At 50.0% G+C, this 13,916-nt stretch overlaps 1 protein-coding gene across 1 annotated transcript in view; it reads left to right on the plus strand.

The window, feature by feature from the left end:
- LOC117362914 (multidrug resistance-associated protein 5-like) overlaps positions 1–13,916 on the plus strand; it is a 324,462-nt gene that overhangs the window by 207,700 nt on the left and 102,846 nt on the right. The window contains 1 exon segment of the mRNA XM_033950006.1: positions 7,838–8,132. Coding sequence (XP_033805897.1) covers positions 7,838–8,132 — 295 coding nt within the window.

Genomic DNA, 13,916 nt, shown 5'->3' on the forward strand with positions numbered 1-13,916 from the left:
GCAAGAGGGGGGAGTTCTAATCTCCCATATTTATACATTTGAGGCTTGTTCTAAAAATAGAATCTATTGAAATTAAGTAACCCTATGTTTTGTAAAGTATTTGAAACAATGGTGAATAAGGTGAGTGAGGTGTGAGAGACTGGAGAAGAATAGAGGGAGAACCTGTCCCTTACAGACTGGAGTTGAATGTAATTTCCAGTATGACAATGGTTTCTGATTAATCTTAGCTATCTGTGCTAGCTCAAGCACCTGGACTTATTGTATATCTTAAGCTGTCCATCTTAAGCACCAGACATTAGCACATCTTGATACCTCTTTGCTACAAGGTCCTTTGTTACCTTTAAGCACTGATTTAATTTAGGCTGGCTAAGGCTGTTTTCAATGACATGCCCTAAGGTCAGACATGAATGATATGATCTCCCATAGGCCTTTGCTGACATTGGTTAAGCCAACTGAAAATGCTGAGGCTGACAGTAGTGATCATTGAAAATCGCTCTGAGGAAAGGGATGTTACCAGTGGTGTGCCTTAAGGTTCTGTTCTTGGGCCTGTTCTTTTTAACATTTTTATAAACGATATTGCTGAAGGGCTGTTGGGTAAGATTTGCCTCATTGCAGACGATAACAAAATCTGCAATAGAGTAGACATTTCAGATGGTGTGAATAACATGAAGAAAGACCTCATGAAGCTTGAAGAATGGTCTGAAATTTGGCAGCTAAACTTTAATGCTAAGAAATGCAAGGTCATGCATTTGGGCTGTAATAACCCAAGGGAACAGTACAGTTTAAGGGGTGAAGAACTTATGTGCATGACAGAAGAGCAGGACTTGGGTGTGATTGTATGTGATGATTTTAAGATGGCCAAACAGGTTGAAAAGGTGATGACGAAAGCTAGAAGGATGCTAGGGTGCATAGGGAGAGGTATGGCAAGTAGAAGAAAGAAGATATTGATGCCCCTGTTTAAGACTTTGGTGAGACCTCCTTTAGAATATTGTGTACAATTCTGGAGACCGCACCTTCATAAAGATATAAAAAGGAAGGCATCGGTCCAAAGGAAGGCTACTAAAATGGTGCGTGGTCTTCATCATAAGGTATATGGGGACAGACTTAAAGATCTCAATCTGTATACTTTAGAGGAATGGTGGGAGAGGGGAGATATGATAGAGATGTTTAAATCAAGAAATCTCAAAAATACTACCAGCCAGAGGTGGGCTAAACCTGTAGAGATATCAATTAACATCAAAACATAGAAACATAGAAACATAGAAATAGACGGCAGATAAGGGCCCACGGCCCATCTAGTCTGCCCACCTTAATGTCCCTCCCCTACCTTTGCTCTGTGAATAGATCCCATGTGCCTATCCCATTTGGCCTTAAAATCAGGCACGCTGCTGGCCTCAATCACCTGTAGTGGAAGACTATTCCAGCGATCAACCACTCTTTCAGTGAAAAAGAATTTCCTGGTGTCACCTCGTAGTTTACCGCCCCTGATTTTCAACGGATGCCCTCTTGTTGTCGTGGGACCCTTGAAAAATAAGATATCTTCCTCCGCCTCGATGCGGCCCGTAAGATACTTGAACGTCTCGATCATGTCCCCCCTCTCTCTGCGCTCCTCGAGCGAGTATAGCTGTAATTTGTCAAGCCGTTTTTCGTATGGTAGATCCTTGAGTCCCGAGATCATCCGGGTGGCCATTCTTTGCACCGACTCCAGTCTCAGCACATCCTTGTGATAATGCGGCCTCCAGAATTGCACACAGTATTCCAGGTGGGGCCTCACCATGGATCTATACAATGGCATAATGACTTCCGCCTTACGACTGACGAAACCCCTTCGTATGCAGCCCATGATTTGTCTTGCCTTGGACGAAGCCTGCTCCACTTGATTGGCAGACTTCATGTCCTCACTGACGATTACCCCCAAGTCTCGTTCTGCTACCGTTTTTGCTAGGATCTCGTCATTAAGGGTATAAGACTTGCATGTATTCTGGCTGCCCAGGTGCATAACTTTGCATTTTTTGGCATTGAAGTTGAGTTGCCATGTCCTAGACCATCGCTCCAGTAGGAGTAGGTCGTGCATCATGTTGTCGGGCACTGAATCTTCGTCTGTTGTGCATTTGCCCACTACATTACTCAGTTTGGCGTCATCGGCGAATAATGTTATTTTACCTCGAAGCCCTTCTGCCAAGTCTCTTATAAAGATGTTGAATAGGATTGGGCCCAAGACTGAGCCCTGTGGTACTCCACTAATCACCTCCGTCATTTCGGAGGGGGTGCCATTCACCACCACCCTTTGGAGCCTACCTCCAAGCCAGCTCCCAACCCATTTCGTCAATGTGTCACCTAATCCTATAGAACTCATCTTGCTCAGTAACCTGCGGTGTGGTACGCTATCGAATGCTTTGCTAAAGTCCAGGTACACGATGTCCAGGGACTCCCCAATATCCAGCTTCCCCGTTACCCAGTCAAAGAAGCTGATCAGGTTGGATTGGCAGGATCTCCCTTTAGTAAATCCATGTTGTCGGGGATCCCGTAGATTCTCCTCATCCAGGATCTTATCTAATTGGTGTTTGATTAGAGTTTCCATTAGTTTGCTCACTATCGATGTTAGACTCACTGGTCTGTAGTTTGCTGTCTCCATCTTTGAGCCTTTCTTGTGGAGTGGAATGACGTTAGCCATCCTCCAGTCCAACGGGACGCTGCCTGTACTAAGGGAGAGGTTGAAGAGCGTGGACAGTGGCTCCGCCAAGACATCACTCAGCTCCCTAAGCACCCTGGGGTGCAGGTTGTCCGGCCCCATTGCTTTGTTAACCTTGAGCTTTGACAGCTCACCGTAGACACTGCTGGGCGTAAACTCAAAGTTACTAAACGGGTCAACTGAGCCAACCCTTGTCTGTAGCTGAGGGCCGAGCCCTGGCGCTTCTCGGGTGAAGACTGAGCAGAAGTATTCATTTAATAGTTGGGCTTTTTCTGAATCCTTTTCCACATAGTCTCCGTCTGGTTTCCTAAGACGTACAATCCCGCCTGAGTTTTTTCTTCTATCACTGATATACCTGAAGAAGGATTTATCTCCCTTCTGGATGTTCTTTGCTAGAGACTCCTCCATGAGGAATTTAGCCTCCCTGACTGCTGTTTTGACGGCTTTTGATTTGGCCAGGTAGTCTGCTCTAGAGTCCTGCTTCCCTGATTGTTTGTAAGAGATGAATGCTTTTTTCTTCTCCTTGATCAGGTCTGAGATCTCCGCAGTAAACCACTGTGGCTTATTGTTCCTTCGCCGTTTACTTACTGATTTTACATAGCGGTTTGTTGCTTCTTGTATGGTTGCTTTCAAAGTCGACCACATGTCTTCCACGTTATCGGTTTCTTCTTGGCTTTGTAGCGCCTGGTGAACGAAGTCTCCCATTTCTTTGAAATTTGTGTCCTTGAATTTGAGGACTTTGGTTAGTGTAGTAGATTTAGAGAAACCTTTCCTGATATTGAACCATACCATGTTGTGGTCACTGGAGGCCAATGTGTCGCCCACCGAGACCTCTGTGACACTTTCTCCATTGGTAAGTATCAGGTCCAGTATTGCCTGATCCCTTGTCGGTTCCAACACCAGTTGCCTGAGGCTTGCTCCTTTCATAGAGTTTAATAGCCTCCTGCTGCTGCCGGAAGCAGAGGTAAGTGTAACCCAATCCACATCAGGCATGTTGAAGTCACCTAGCAATACTGTGTCCCCATGCAAGGTGATATTTTCTATATCTTCGATTATTTCCATATCCAGGTCATCCTGTTGTCTTGGGGGTCTGTAAATTACGCCAAGATACAAGCATTTGTCCTTTCCTCTGGCCAAATTAACCCAAAGGGATTCCCCAGTATACTGGACATCTGAGATTCTCGTGACCTTAATGTCATCTTTAGTATATAATGCTACACCCCCTCCCTTCCTACCCTCTCTGTCCCGGCGAAGCAAGTTGTAACCCGGTATGACCATGTCCCACCCGTGGGAGTCTGTGAGCCAGGTTTCGGATATCGCCACCACATCCAGGTCGGCATTCCTTATTTCTGTTTCCAATTCCAGGATCTTGTTTCCTAAACTGTGTGCGTTGACGTACATAGCCCTCCATGTTATATTTTTGTTATGTCTCAGTGGGGATATTCCTGTTTGAGCTATTTGAACACCTTTAGCATTGTTTGTGTTATTTGTGCTTTCCTGAGGCTCAAAACCACAATGTGTACTCCCCATATACCCAGAACTACAGTGTGTACTCCCCCTAGACCCGGAATTACAATGTGACCCATAAATATGATGTGACCCTACTCCCGACTCAAAAGTGTGTGCACTCACCCCTGACCCAGAATTTCGGTGTCTACTTTCCTCAGCCTCATAAATGTATTGGCATTTTAGTTCGCCTGGTATGTTGTTTGTGCCTGTACCCTCCCCCGACTTACCTAGTTTAAAGCCCTGTGGAGTAGGCGGGCTAGGCGGTGTCCAAGGACATTCTTCCCTCTTCTGGTTAGGTGTAGCCCGTCGTGTCCCTGTAGTCCTTGCAATGCTTCTCCATGGTGCAGAAACCCGAAGTTCATCTCCTTGCACCATCCTCGCAGCCAGTCGTTCGCCCTTTGTATTCGATCCTCTCTGGCTCTGCCCTTGCCCCTCACTGGGAGAATCGAGGAGAAGACTACCTGCGCATCCATCCTCCTCAGCTTCTCCCCCAGGGCCCTGAAGTCTTCAGGTATGCTGTCCGGGCTGCTCCTTGCGGTGTTGTTGGTTCCGACGTGGATTAGAACCACGGGGAAGTGGTCTCGGGGCTTGATGAGTCTGTCAATGCAAGCAGTGACATCCCGGATCCTGGCCCCTGGCAAACAGCAGACCTCTCTTGATTGTAGGTCTGGTCTGCAGATTGGTCCCTCGGTGCCCCTCAGCAGTGAATCTCCGATGACCACCACTCTGCGCTTCTTAGGAGTGGGCTGTACTGTTGATTCCGGAGTTGGAACCGTCTGCTGAACAACTACTTGTAGCTCTTTCTCCGGACCTTCCTGTAGCAGCTGATATCTGTTCCTCAGGGCGATATGAGGTGTCGTTGTTGAGCTGTCCTGTATGGGGGAAAAAGAGACAGAGTTAGGTCCTCTGCATTTTCTTGTGGAGGAAGTCACCAACTGCCAGGAGTCAGCGTCTCCAACCACTTCCTGCATTCCGGTAGTTTGTCTCAAGGTGGCCGTTTTGGATGCTATGGGTGTTCCCAGGGTGGTCTTGTCAGGTTCCTGTTCAGCGATCTGAGACAGCTCCTGGATGACTCCATCGATGAAGGTCTCGTCGTCTCGGATGCTCCTTAAGCGCTGAACCTCCTCTCTCAGGCTCTTTAGCTCCATCAAAAGGCTTTCGTCCGGTTGAACCATTACTTCTGTCTGCGTTGAGACTGTAGACATCTTTGAGGGGATGGCCTCGGTCTGTACAGAGACCTCTGCCCTCCGTCCTGGTTCTCCTTCCATCTGTACTCGGACCATAGCCATCCCCTGGGTGCTCTCGGTGACTGAACTGCCTGTTTTGATTGAAGTCTTGCTGCTTCTAGTCCTACCTGCCATTACAAAGGTTTATTGTTATTATTTCTTAATTTAAATTTTTTTTTTTTTTTTTTTTAGGATGTTTGTTAGGGTGGGGGCTGTTAGGTGTTGGTCAGTAAGTGTTGAGGGAGGGATAGAGGTAGTTAGTTAGGTAGAGAAAAAGCCTCAAATATCATAAATATACAGACAGCAGCCCAAAAGGACTTCAAGCTGCCACACACTACTTGTCATTGGCAAAAAAAACCTCCACCGAGTTAAATATTTTATCTCAAACCGGGCAACCGCCCATCACCATGCACAGTTGGAAAAGAAAAAAGTATCACTTTGTTGAAGATGAAAAATGTTCACACTGTCCACCAGTGTTCAAGTTGTTCACAGAAAGGACGAACTGCAAAGCTCAAACATTCATTATTCACCTCCAACAAGAGCCTTGTTTCACCATTACCGGCTACCTCAGGGATTCGTTATCAACCCAGTTTTCCTTCATCATGGTGCACAAATGGCGAAGACAGCAAAGCTGATTTTAAACGGCACTCTTGATTTTAAAAGCCAAGTGGAAAGCTTCCGGGATGATGTAAACATTGTCAGACAGGATCCAATCCCAGGAGTGCTCCCTTCCATCACAAAACTATCGAAAATTCAAAAAAACAAAAATTCAAATAAATGCACACCACTCTATGCAGTGATTCAATGTGATAGGCCATAAAGTATTCAAAAAATAGATCCACCGCTGGTCTCCAAAAAGGAGTACCTAAAAGGGCCACCGCGTGTGCGGATCGCCGGACTAGATGGACCTCGGTCTGATCCGGTGAAGGCGTTTCTTATGTTTTTATGTTCATGTTGATAGAGGGTGCGCTTCACTTCCTTTCTGCTGTCCGTGGTGGGAATGTGTTGCAGCACATAACACCGAAATTCATCAAAAGTGTGGTTTTTCACCGCACAGTGTCTGGTCAGCACATCAATTTTTCTTTCTTATGACGGATGTTAGAGTGATGTTCAAAAATTCTAGTTTTCAATTGTCTGGTAGTGTGACCGATATACACCAGATCACACGGGCACAGTAAAACATTAAGGAGCCCTAGAGCTTGTCTCGAAGGGCGTATGGTAACACGGGGCTGGGAGGCCTCGTGTTGCCAGAAAGGCAAGGTGGGGGGGGGGGGGGAAAAATAGGACCGTTAGTTAGGGAAACTTAGTAAAAGGAATGGGGGAGGGGTTACCGCCAAAAGACAGGGCTAGGATAGGGTGAAGTAAGTTGGAGGGGTGGGGCAGAGGGAATGAGTAGACCGGGACCCTGGAGGACTTGGTTCTTTCAGGTCCTCCAGGGCGGTTTTTCTCTCACCAGCGTTTTTTCCAGGTCGCTCTGGTGCGTTCTTGCGTTGCCATGGCTGCGGATGGTCGGGTTAGCGTTGGGGCGGTGGTGGACGAGGCAGAGCTGTCCTTGCTGGCTGGCGACTCGTTCTCTGAGGAGCCCTCGGAGCAGGTGGGTGTGGGGCATGTTGCGGAGCGTGCGCGGCCCACGCGGCGCTCCAAAATTCAGGCGCTGTCGGTTTTGGCCTGTGTTTGTGCTAGCGGGGCTAAAACAAGTAGATCCGCTTCGACATGTACCGCCGGGAAGGTTAGTCAGCAGGCAGGGTTGTCGGGCAGCGGGAGGGGAGCTGTTCCGGCCGGTCGCAGTTCGTCGGGGGGCGTGGCTTCTTTAATGGTGTCGGGCAGCGGGAGGGGAGCTGTTCCGGCCGGTCGCAGTTTGTCGGGGGGCGTGGCTTCTTTAATGGAGGAGAATTTGACCGGGGTGTCGGAGGAACAGCCTGTTAGCAGGGAGATGCTTGGAGGTGCGGGCTCTGCTGTTAGTCGGGCGGTTTCGGCTACCAGGGAGATCCCCAGCGAGATGTCTGCCTTGGGGTCTTCCTTGTCAGGGGTTGTGGGAGATGGGGCGGCTTCCTCTGAAGGCGTAACAGGGGGCGGTGGTGAGCTTGGTGGGTCTCCTGGGTTGTTTGCCATGGGGAGGGGGTCCAGCGCTCCTGGGTTTTTGCATGCGCCCTATGGAGGGTCTGTTGGGACAGGGTCCGGGTTTTATCCTACCAGCTGGCCGTCCAGTTGGGGACCGGTTTCCTGGGGTTCCGGCTCTTCTGTTAGTGGTGTGGGGCCGTCTACTTCGCACTGGGGGGGGGGTATTCCAGGGAGCATGGCATGGGGGATGGTTCCTGGAGGTGGGTTTGGGGGGGGTTGGGGGGTCCCGGTGGGTGTGCCTGGAGCTTGCTTTCCTGGTCCTGCCTCCTTTTCTGCTTGGTCTCCGCAGGTTTCGTGCATCCTTCCTGGAGGACAGGTCGTTCAGACGGAGGGCCTGAGTGCAGCTGGAAGTTCGGGATCAATGGAGAGACCAGGATGTTCCACTTCGGAGCGTGACTTGGCGCTGAGAGCTACTGTGGCTGCTGGCGGGGGCGCCACGGGTTCTACACCGAGTTCGTCTGAGAGGCCTGAAGTTGCTGTTCGTGGCGGTTCAGTGTTGGTGTCAAGTCTCCCTGAGGCGGCCGGGACTGCTGATCGAGACATCACTGGAGTGCCTGCTGGTGTTCCGGGAACTTCTACTCCGGGTAACAAGGCGCCTGCTCAGGTTGCTGGGGGTGGTAAGGCGCGGCGTAAGAAGCGTAGGCATCGCCGTAGGGGGTCTTCTTCCTCTTTGTCCGGGTCTTCTTCGTCGGGGGACACGTCTTCCTCTTCGTCTGCTGCGGGTCCTTCGGGCGGATTGGGGTCTTCAGGTGGGGGTGGTGGGGAGGTCACTACGGGAGAGGTTAGGGGTACTCCGGCGTTGGTAGCTCTTACGGAGCTGTGGGAAAAGGTACCGCGGGATTTGCGGCGGAAGATTCGGAGGCGCATATTTTTCACCTCTTGGAAGGTAGAGTTCACAAACGGAGTCGTAGGAAGGCAAAACGGGATAGAAAAGATTTTAAACCTTTTCCGGTAGCTCGTTCAATCATTAACTGGGTCCGCGCGTTTTTGCGGCTTGCGAGTGTCTGGGGTAGGGCTCATCCGTCGGATTACGGTCTGCTGTTGGCTTATGCGGACTCCATTTTAGACTCTTATCAACGTTTCGGAGGATGGGCCTGGTTAAATTACGACGAGGCTCTTAGAGATAAAATGGAGGAAAATAGTTTTATGTCTTGGGGTACCCAAGATGTTAATTTATGGCTCACCCATATGGCCTCCAAATCTATATCGGGTACGACCGTTCGCCCCACAGGGGGTGTTGGCAGTGGGCGGCCCTTTCGTGGGGGGTCGGGGGGGACATCCTCAGCAGGTGCCGACGTGTGTTGGAAATTCAATAAAACCACCTGTCCTTTTCCCGACTGTAAATTTCGTCATGCCTGCTCCAGTTGCGGTCAGCCACATGCGGCCGTTAAATGCCCCAAGCGTACTGGGGGGGCAGCTGCTGGACCGGGAAAGTAATATTGTGGTCTCTTTGCCTACCCCGATTCATGCTGATGCCTTGCGCCCATGGTTGAGGAGTTATGGGCGTCGAAAGGAGGCTGTCATGTTGGAAGTTGGTTTTACTGGAGGGTTCGAGATTCCTTTTCTAGGTGCGTTGCAGGAGGCACGGGTTCAAAATTCTTCATCGGTTTCCCGACTGCGGTGCGTGGTATGGGGCAAGTTGGCAGAGGAGATTCGTTTGGGGCGTATTGCAGGCCCCTTTCGGGAGCCCCCTTTTTCGCCGATGCAGCTTTCGCCTCTTGCTGTTATACCTAAGAAGGTTCCCGGCCAGTTTCGTTTAATTCACAATTTGTCTCGGCCCTTAGGGCAGTCGGTTAACGATGGCATTCCGCGTCACCTCTGTTCAGTTCGTTATGCGTCGTTCGATAGTGCTCTTCGGCTTATTGTTAGTGCTGGGCGGGGTGCTCAGTTGGCGAAGGTGGATATCGAATCGGCTTTCCGTTTGTTGCCTATCCATCCTCGGTCCTACCCGCTGTTGGGTTTTCGTTTTGAGGGTTTGTATTTTTACGATCGTTGTTTGCCCATGGGTTGCTCCATTTCTTGTGCGTATTTTGAGATGTTTAGTTCTTTCTTGCATTGGGTTTTGGTTCAGAAAGTTGGAGTGGATTCCATTGTGCATTACTTAGATGATTTTTTGTTTATCGGTGCGGGAGGTACTGGATTTTGTGCCCGCCTCAAATTGTTGTTCGAGAGGATGGCGGACGATTTTGGTGTTCCTTTAGCTTCTGAGAAATCTGAGGGGCCAGTTACTTCCTTGGTGTTTTTGGGGATAGAGTTGGATTCTGAGGCTATGGTTACTCGCCTTCCTGCGGTGAAGGTGCGTCAGTTGCTTAGCCTAATCGAGCAGGTGGTTTCTGCTCCCAAGTCTACGTTGCATACTGTTCAATCCTTGTTGGGTTCTCTTAATTTTGCTTGTAGGGTGCTGCCTATGGGTAGGGCTTTTTCTCGCAGGTTGGCGGCTTCCACAGCCACAGTTCGAGATCGTAGACATTTTCTGCGTCTCTCAGCGGGAGTGAGGGCTGATCTTCGCATGTGGTCTGTTTTTCTCAAAGATTTTAATGGGACTGTTCCTATGTTGGCGCCGGAGGTCTCGAGCGTTGACTTAAATCTCTTTTCTGATGCGGCTGGGGGTGTGGGTTTTGGCTTGTTCTTTAATGGTGATTGGTGTGCCGAGCGTTGGCCGTCCGAATGGGTGCGGTCGGGCATCACAAAAAACATTACTTTGTTGGAATTGTTTCCGTTGTTAGTGGCAGTTGAGCTTTGGTCGGGAATATTTCATGATCGTCGGGTGGTTTTTTGGTGTGATAATCTGGGAGTCGTGGAGGTTGTTAATCGTCAGGCTGCTCGTTGTTTGGCTGTTAATGCGCTAATGCGAGAGTTGGTTTTGCGTTGTCTGCGGCTGAATCTCTTTATTCGTGCGCGTCATGTTCCGGGTTTACAAAATGGCATTTCTGATGCTTTGTCTCGTTTTAATTTTTTGCAGTTTCGTCGACTGGCGCCCGGAGCGCGCGCAGAAGGTTCGCCGATCCCTGTTCATTTGTGGAGCCTGGTCGGGAAGGAGTCTGGGAGATGCTCCGTTTGTCGGTAGCCCCTTCTACTTGGGCACGCTATTCGGCGGGGTTTCGGTCCGTGGCGGCCTTCTTAGCTGCTAGGGGCTGGTGCCCGGGAGATGTGGCCGAATCCTTGTTGGAGGATTTCGTGCTGTCTGCTTTTCAGGATCAAGTTTCTCGTGGGGTTGTACGTGGGCAATTGGCGGGTTTTGCTTTTTCTGCAGGGCCCTGGGCTGGGTTTGTCCGGTTTCGAGGTTCATGGTTCAGAGGTTATTGCGAGCCATGGGGCGGGTGCTCCCTCGTGCCCGGGATTCGCGGTTACCCATTACTCACGAATTGCTCCTTCGGTTGCTAGCTGCGTTACCGGAGGTTGCCAGTTCGCCTTTTGAAGTTTGTTTGTTTCGAGCTGCTTTCGCTATTGCTTTTTTTGGGGCCTTGCGGGTCAGTGAGTTGTTAGTATGTCCATCTTCTCCCGTTGGTTCTCGTGGGCTTTTGGTGCAGCACGTGATTTTTCAAGACACAGTGTTACGATTATATATTGTGAGTTCCAAGACTGATCAGTGTGGTCTTGGTCACTGGGTTGTGCTGCATGCTGTGTCCGGATGTTCGTCCTGTCCGGTGGTGCGATTGCGGGAGTATATTGCCATTCGTCCAGTGGACCCCCAGATATTATTCGTTCACGCGTCAGGTGCCCCTCTGACGCGATATCAGTTTCGAGCAGTTCAGAGTTTGGCTTTAGTTCGTTGTGGAGAGAATCCGGGTGCCTTCGGGACTCACTCCTTCCGGATTGGTGCCGCAACGAGTGCTAGTTTGGCGGGTATGTCAGGGGAAGGTATTCAGAGATTGGGTCGTTGGGTATCTGATGCCTTTCGTGGTTATATTCGTCGGGGGGTCTCTGGGGTAGGGCAGGGTGTGGGGAGGGGTTCTCAATAGTTGAGTTACGAAAGGGGGTATATGATGCTGAGTGTTTATTTTGCTTGGTTTTTTCTTTCAGCTCCCCGAAGCCGATCTTCCTCCCTCTGGATTGTGGGCCATTCTTTTGTCCATTGGGCGGCTGAACGTGCGCTCGTCCGCCCTGGAGGGCGTCACCTTGGTCTTGCTCATCTTGGACTTCGGGTTTCCTGGTGGGGACAGCGAGGGATGCGGTGGAGACAACTGCTGTATTTGTTACAGGATTTGCGGTCTCGGCCTCGTCATCCCGACATTCTTTTGATTCATTTGGGGGGTAATGATGTGGATAACTGTGCAGGGAAGGATTTAGTGAATATGATTAAGGACGACTTGAGGGTGGTGCTTGATTGGTTCCCGGGGGTGTTGGTTGTGTGGTCGGATATTGTTCCGCGCCCTAGTCGTTTAGAGTCGCGGCGTTGGACAAGGGGGTTGGCTAAGCTCAATAGACAGGTTGGGAAGTGGGTGATGAGTCATGGTGGATGGCAGATTTTGCATGACTGGGTGGATGTAACGTGCGCAGGTTTGTATCACCGGGATGGTGTTCATTTGTCGGCGGTGGGCTGGGACCTTTTGCTTAACGATTTCTCATCTTGTTGTGAGCGGGTCCTTAGCGCCTGATGTTAACCGCAGCTTTTTTCTTTTTCTTTGGGGGGGGGGCCTGTATGGTTACAGGCCTGTGGCGGGTCTCCCGAGCTACTGGGTGCTGGGGCTCATCAGGCGATGAGCGGGGGGCCGGCTGGGAGCCGCGCCTTGGGGTCAGGTGACCCGGGTTAAAGGGGCATGAGGTCATGCCACCCCTCGGACGCTTGCTGTTTGTGGCGGGGTCGAGGGCAAAGGTTAATGGTTACATAGGGGTAGCTCGGGAGGAGCTTGCTGATGTGGTTTGTTAATAGAGGGTCAATATGTTTATGAGGTTATGTTATTCATGTTAATTTATTGTTATGGTGGATTTAATAAAGAGCCTGCGGCTATATAATTCCATAATGAAGTGTGCTGGTCTCATTTGGGGGTGGGTTATGGGAAAAAGGGAGTTGATGGGTAGCAATAGAGACTATCCAGATCCCGCTGTTATAAGGAGCCCTAGAGCTTGTCTCGAAGGGCGTATGGTAACACGGGGCTGGGAGGCCTCGTGTTGCCAGAAAGGCAAGGTGGGGGGGGGGGGAAAAATAGGACTGTTAGTTAGGGAAACTTAGTAAAAGGAATGGGGGAGGGGTTACCGCCAAAAGACAGGGCTAGGATAGGGTGAAGTGAGTTGGAGGGGTGGGGCAGAGGGAATGAGTAGACCGGGACCCTGGAGGACTTGGTTCTTTCAGGTCCTCCAGGGCGGTTTTTCTCCCTCCCACCCTCCCGCGGTGGTGGCCTTGGTAGCTCGGGTAGGCGGGTTCTCCCGAGCTACTGGGTGCTGGGGCTCATCAGGCGATTGAGCGGGGGGCCGGCTGGGAGCCGCGCCTTGGGGTCAGGTGACCCGGGTTAAAGGGGCATGAGGTCATGCCACCCCTCGGACGCTTGCTGTTTGTGGCGGGGTCGGGGGCAAAGGTTAATGGTTACATAGGGGTAGCTCGGGAGGAGCTTGCTGATGTGGTTTGTTAATAGAGGGTCAATATGTTTATGAGGTTATGTTATTCATGTTAATTTATTGTTATGGTGGATTTAATAAAGAGCTGCGGCTATATATTCCATAATGAAGTGTGCTGGTCTCATTTGGGGGTGGGTTATGGGAAAAAGGGAGTTGATGGGTAGCAATAGAGACTATCCAGATCCCGCTGTTAACACCACTCCTACAGTCTCACAGGTGGTGTAAGCCTGCAAATCATTACTTCTGCCAGGGATTTGCAGTATAGCTCCCTCCATCATGTTGTCACACGCTGCACACTTACCACATTAAAAATGACCCACCTCACCACCCATAGGGCTCGACTACACATTTGCCCTGCACAAAACATCATGTAAATTATGATTTCTTGAAAAGGTGACTTTACAGTCCAAAGATTGAAGCCCCAATTTAGTCTGCAACATGGGCCACAATTCCTTGATCTTTCTCCCCAAGTTCTGAGCTACAGTGGAAAATTTCAGTATGCAAGGGACAAGGGTGTCTGTATTTCTTTTATGCTGATAATGCAACAGTTGTTCACGAGCACTGTGTTTGGCTCGCTTATAGGCTGACATCACTGCGGACCTAGGATATCCCCACTCATAGTATTTCTATTTCAATTTCTCCGCTTGCATTCCATGTTCCTTCGTAGTTTGACAAATCCGGCGATACCGGAAAAACTGAGAAGTAGGGAGATTATTTTTAAAGGATCCCGGATGCATACTGGAAAAAGGCAGTAAAGTGTTACGATCGGATGGCTTCTGAAAAACAGTAGTGAAAAATCTATTGTCCTTTTT

Source organism: Geotrypetes seraphini, chromosome 6 (genome assembly GCF_902459505.1).
Source record: "Geotrypetes seraphini chromosome 6, aGeoSer1.1, whole genome shotgun sequence".
Taxonomy (NCBI): Eukaryota; Metazoa; Chordata; class Amphibia; order Gymnophiona; family Dermophiidae; genus Geotrypetes; species Geotrypetes seraphini.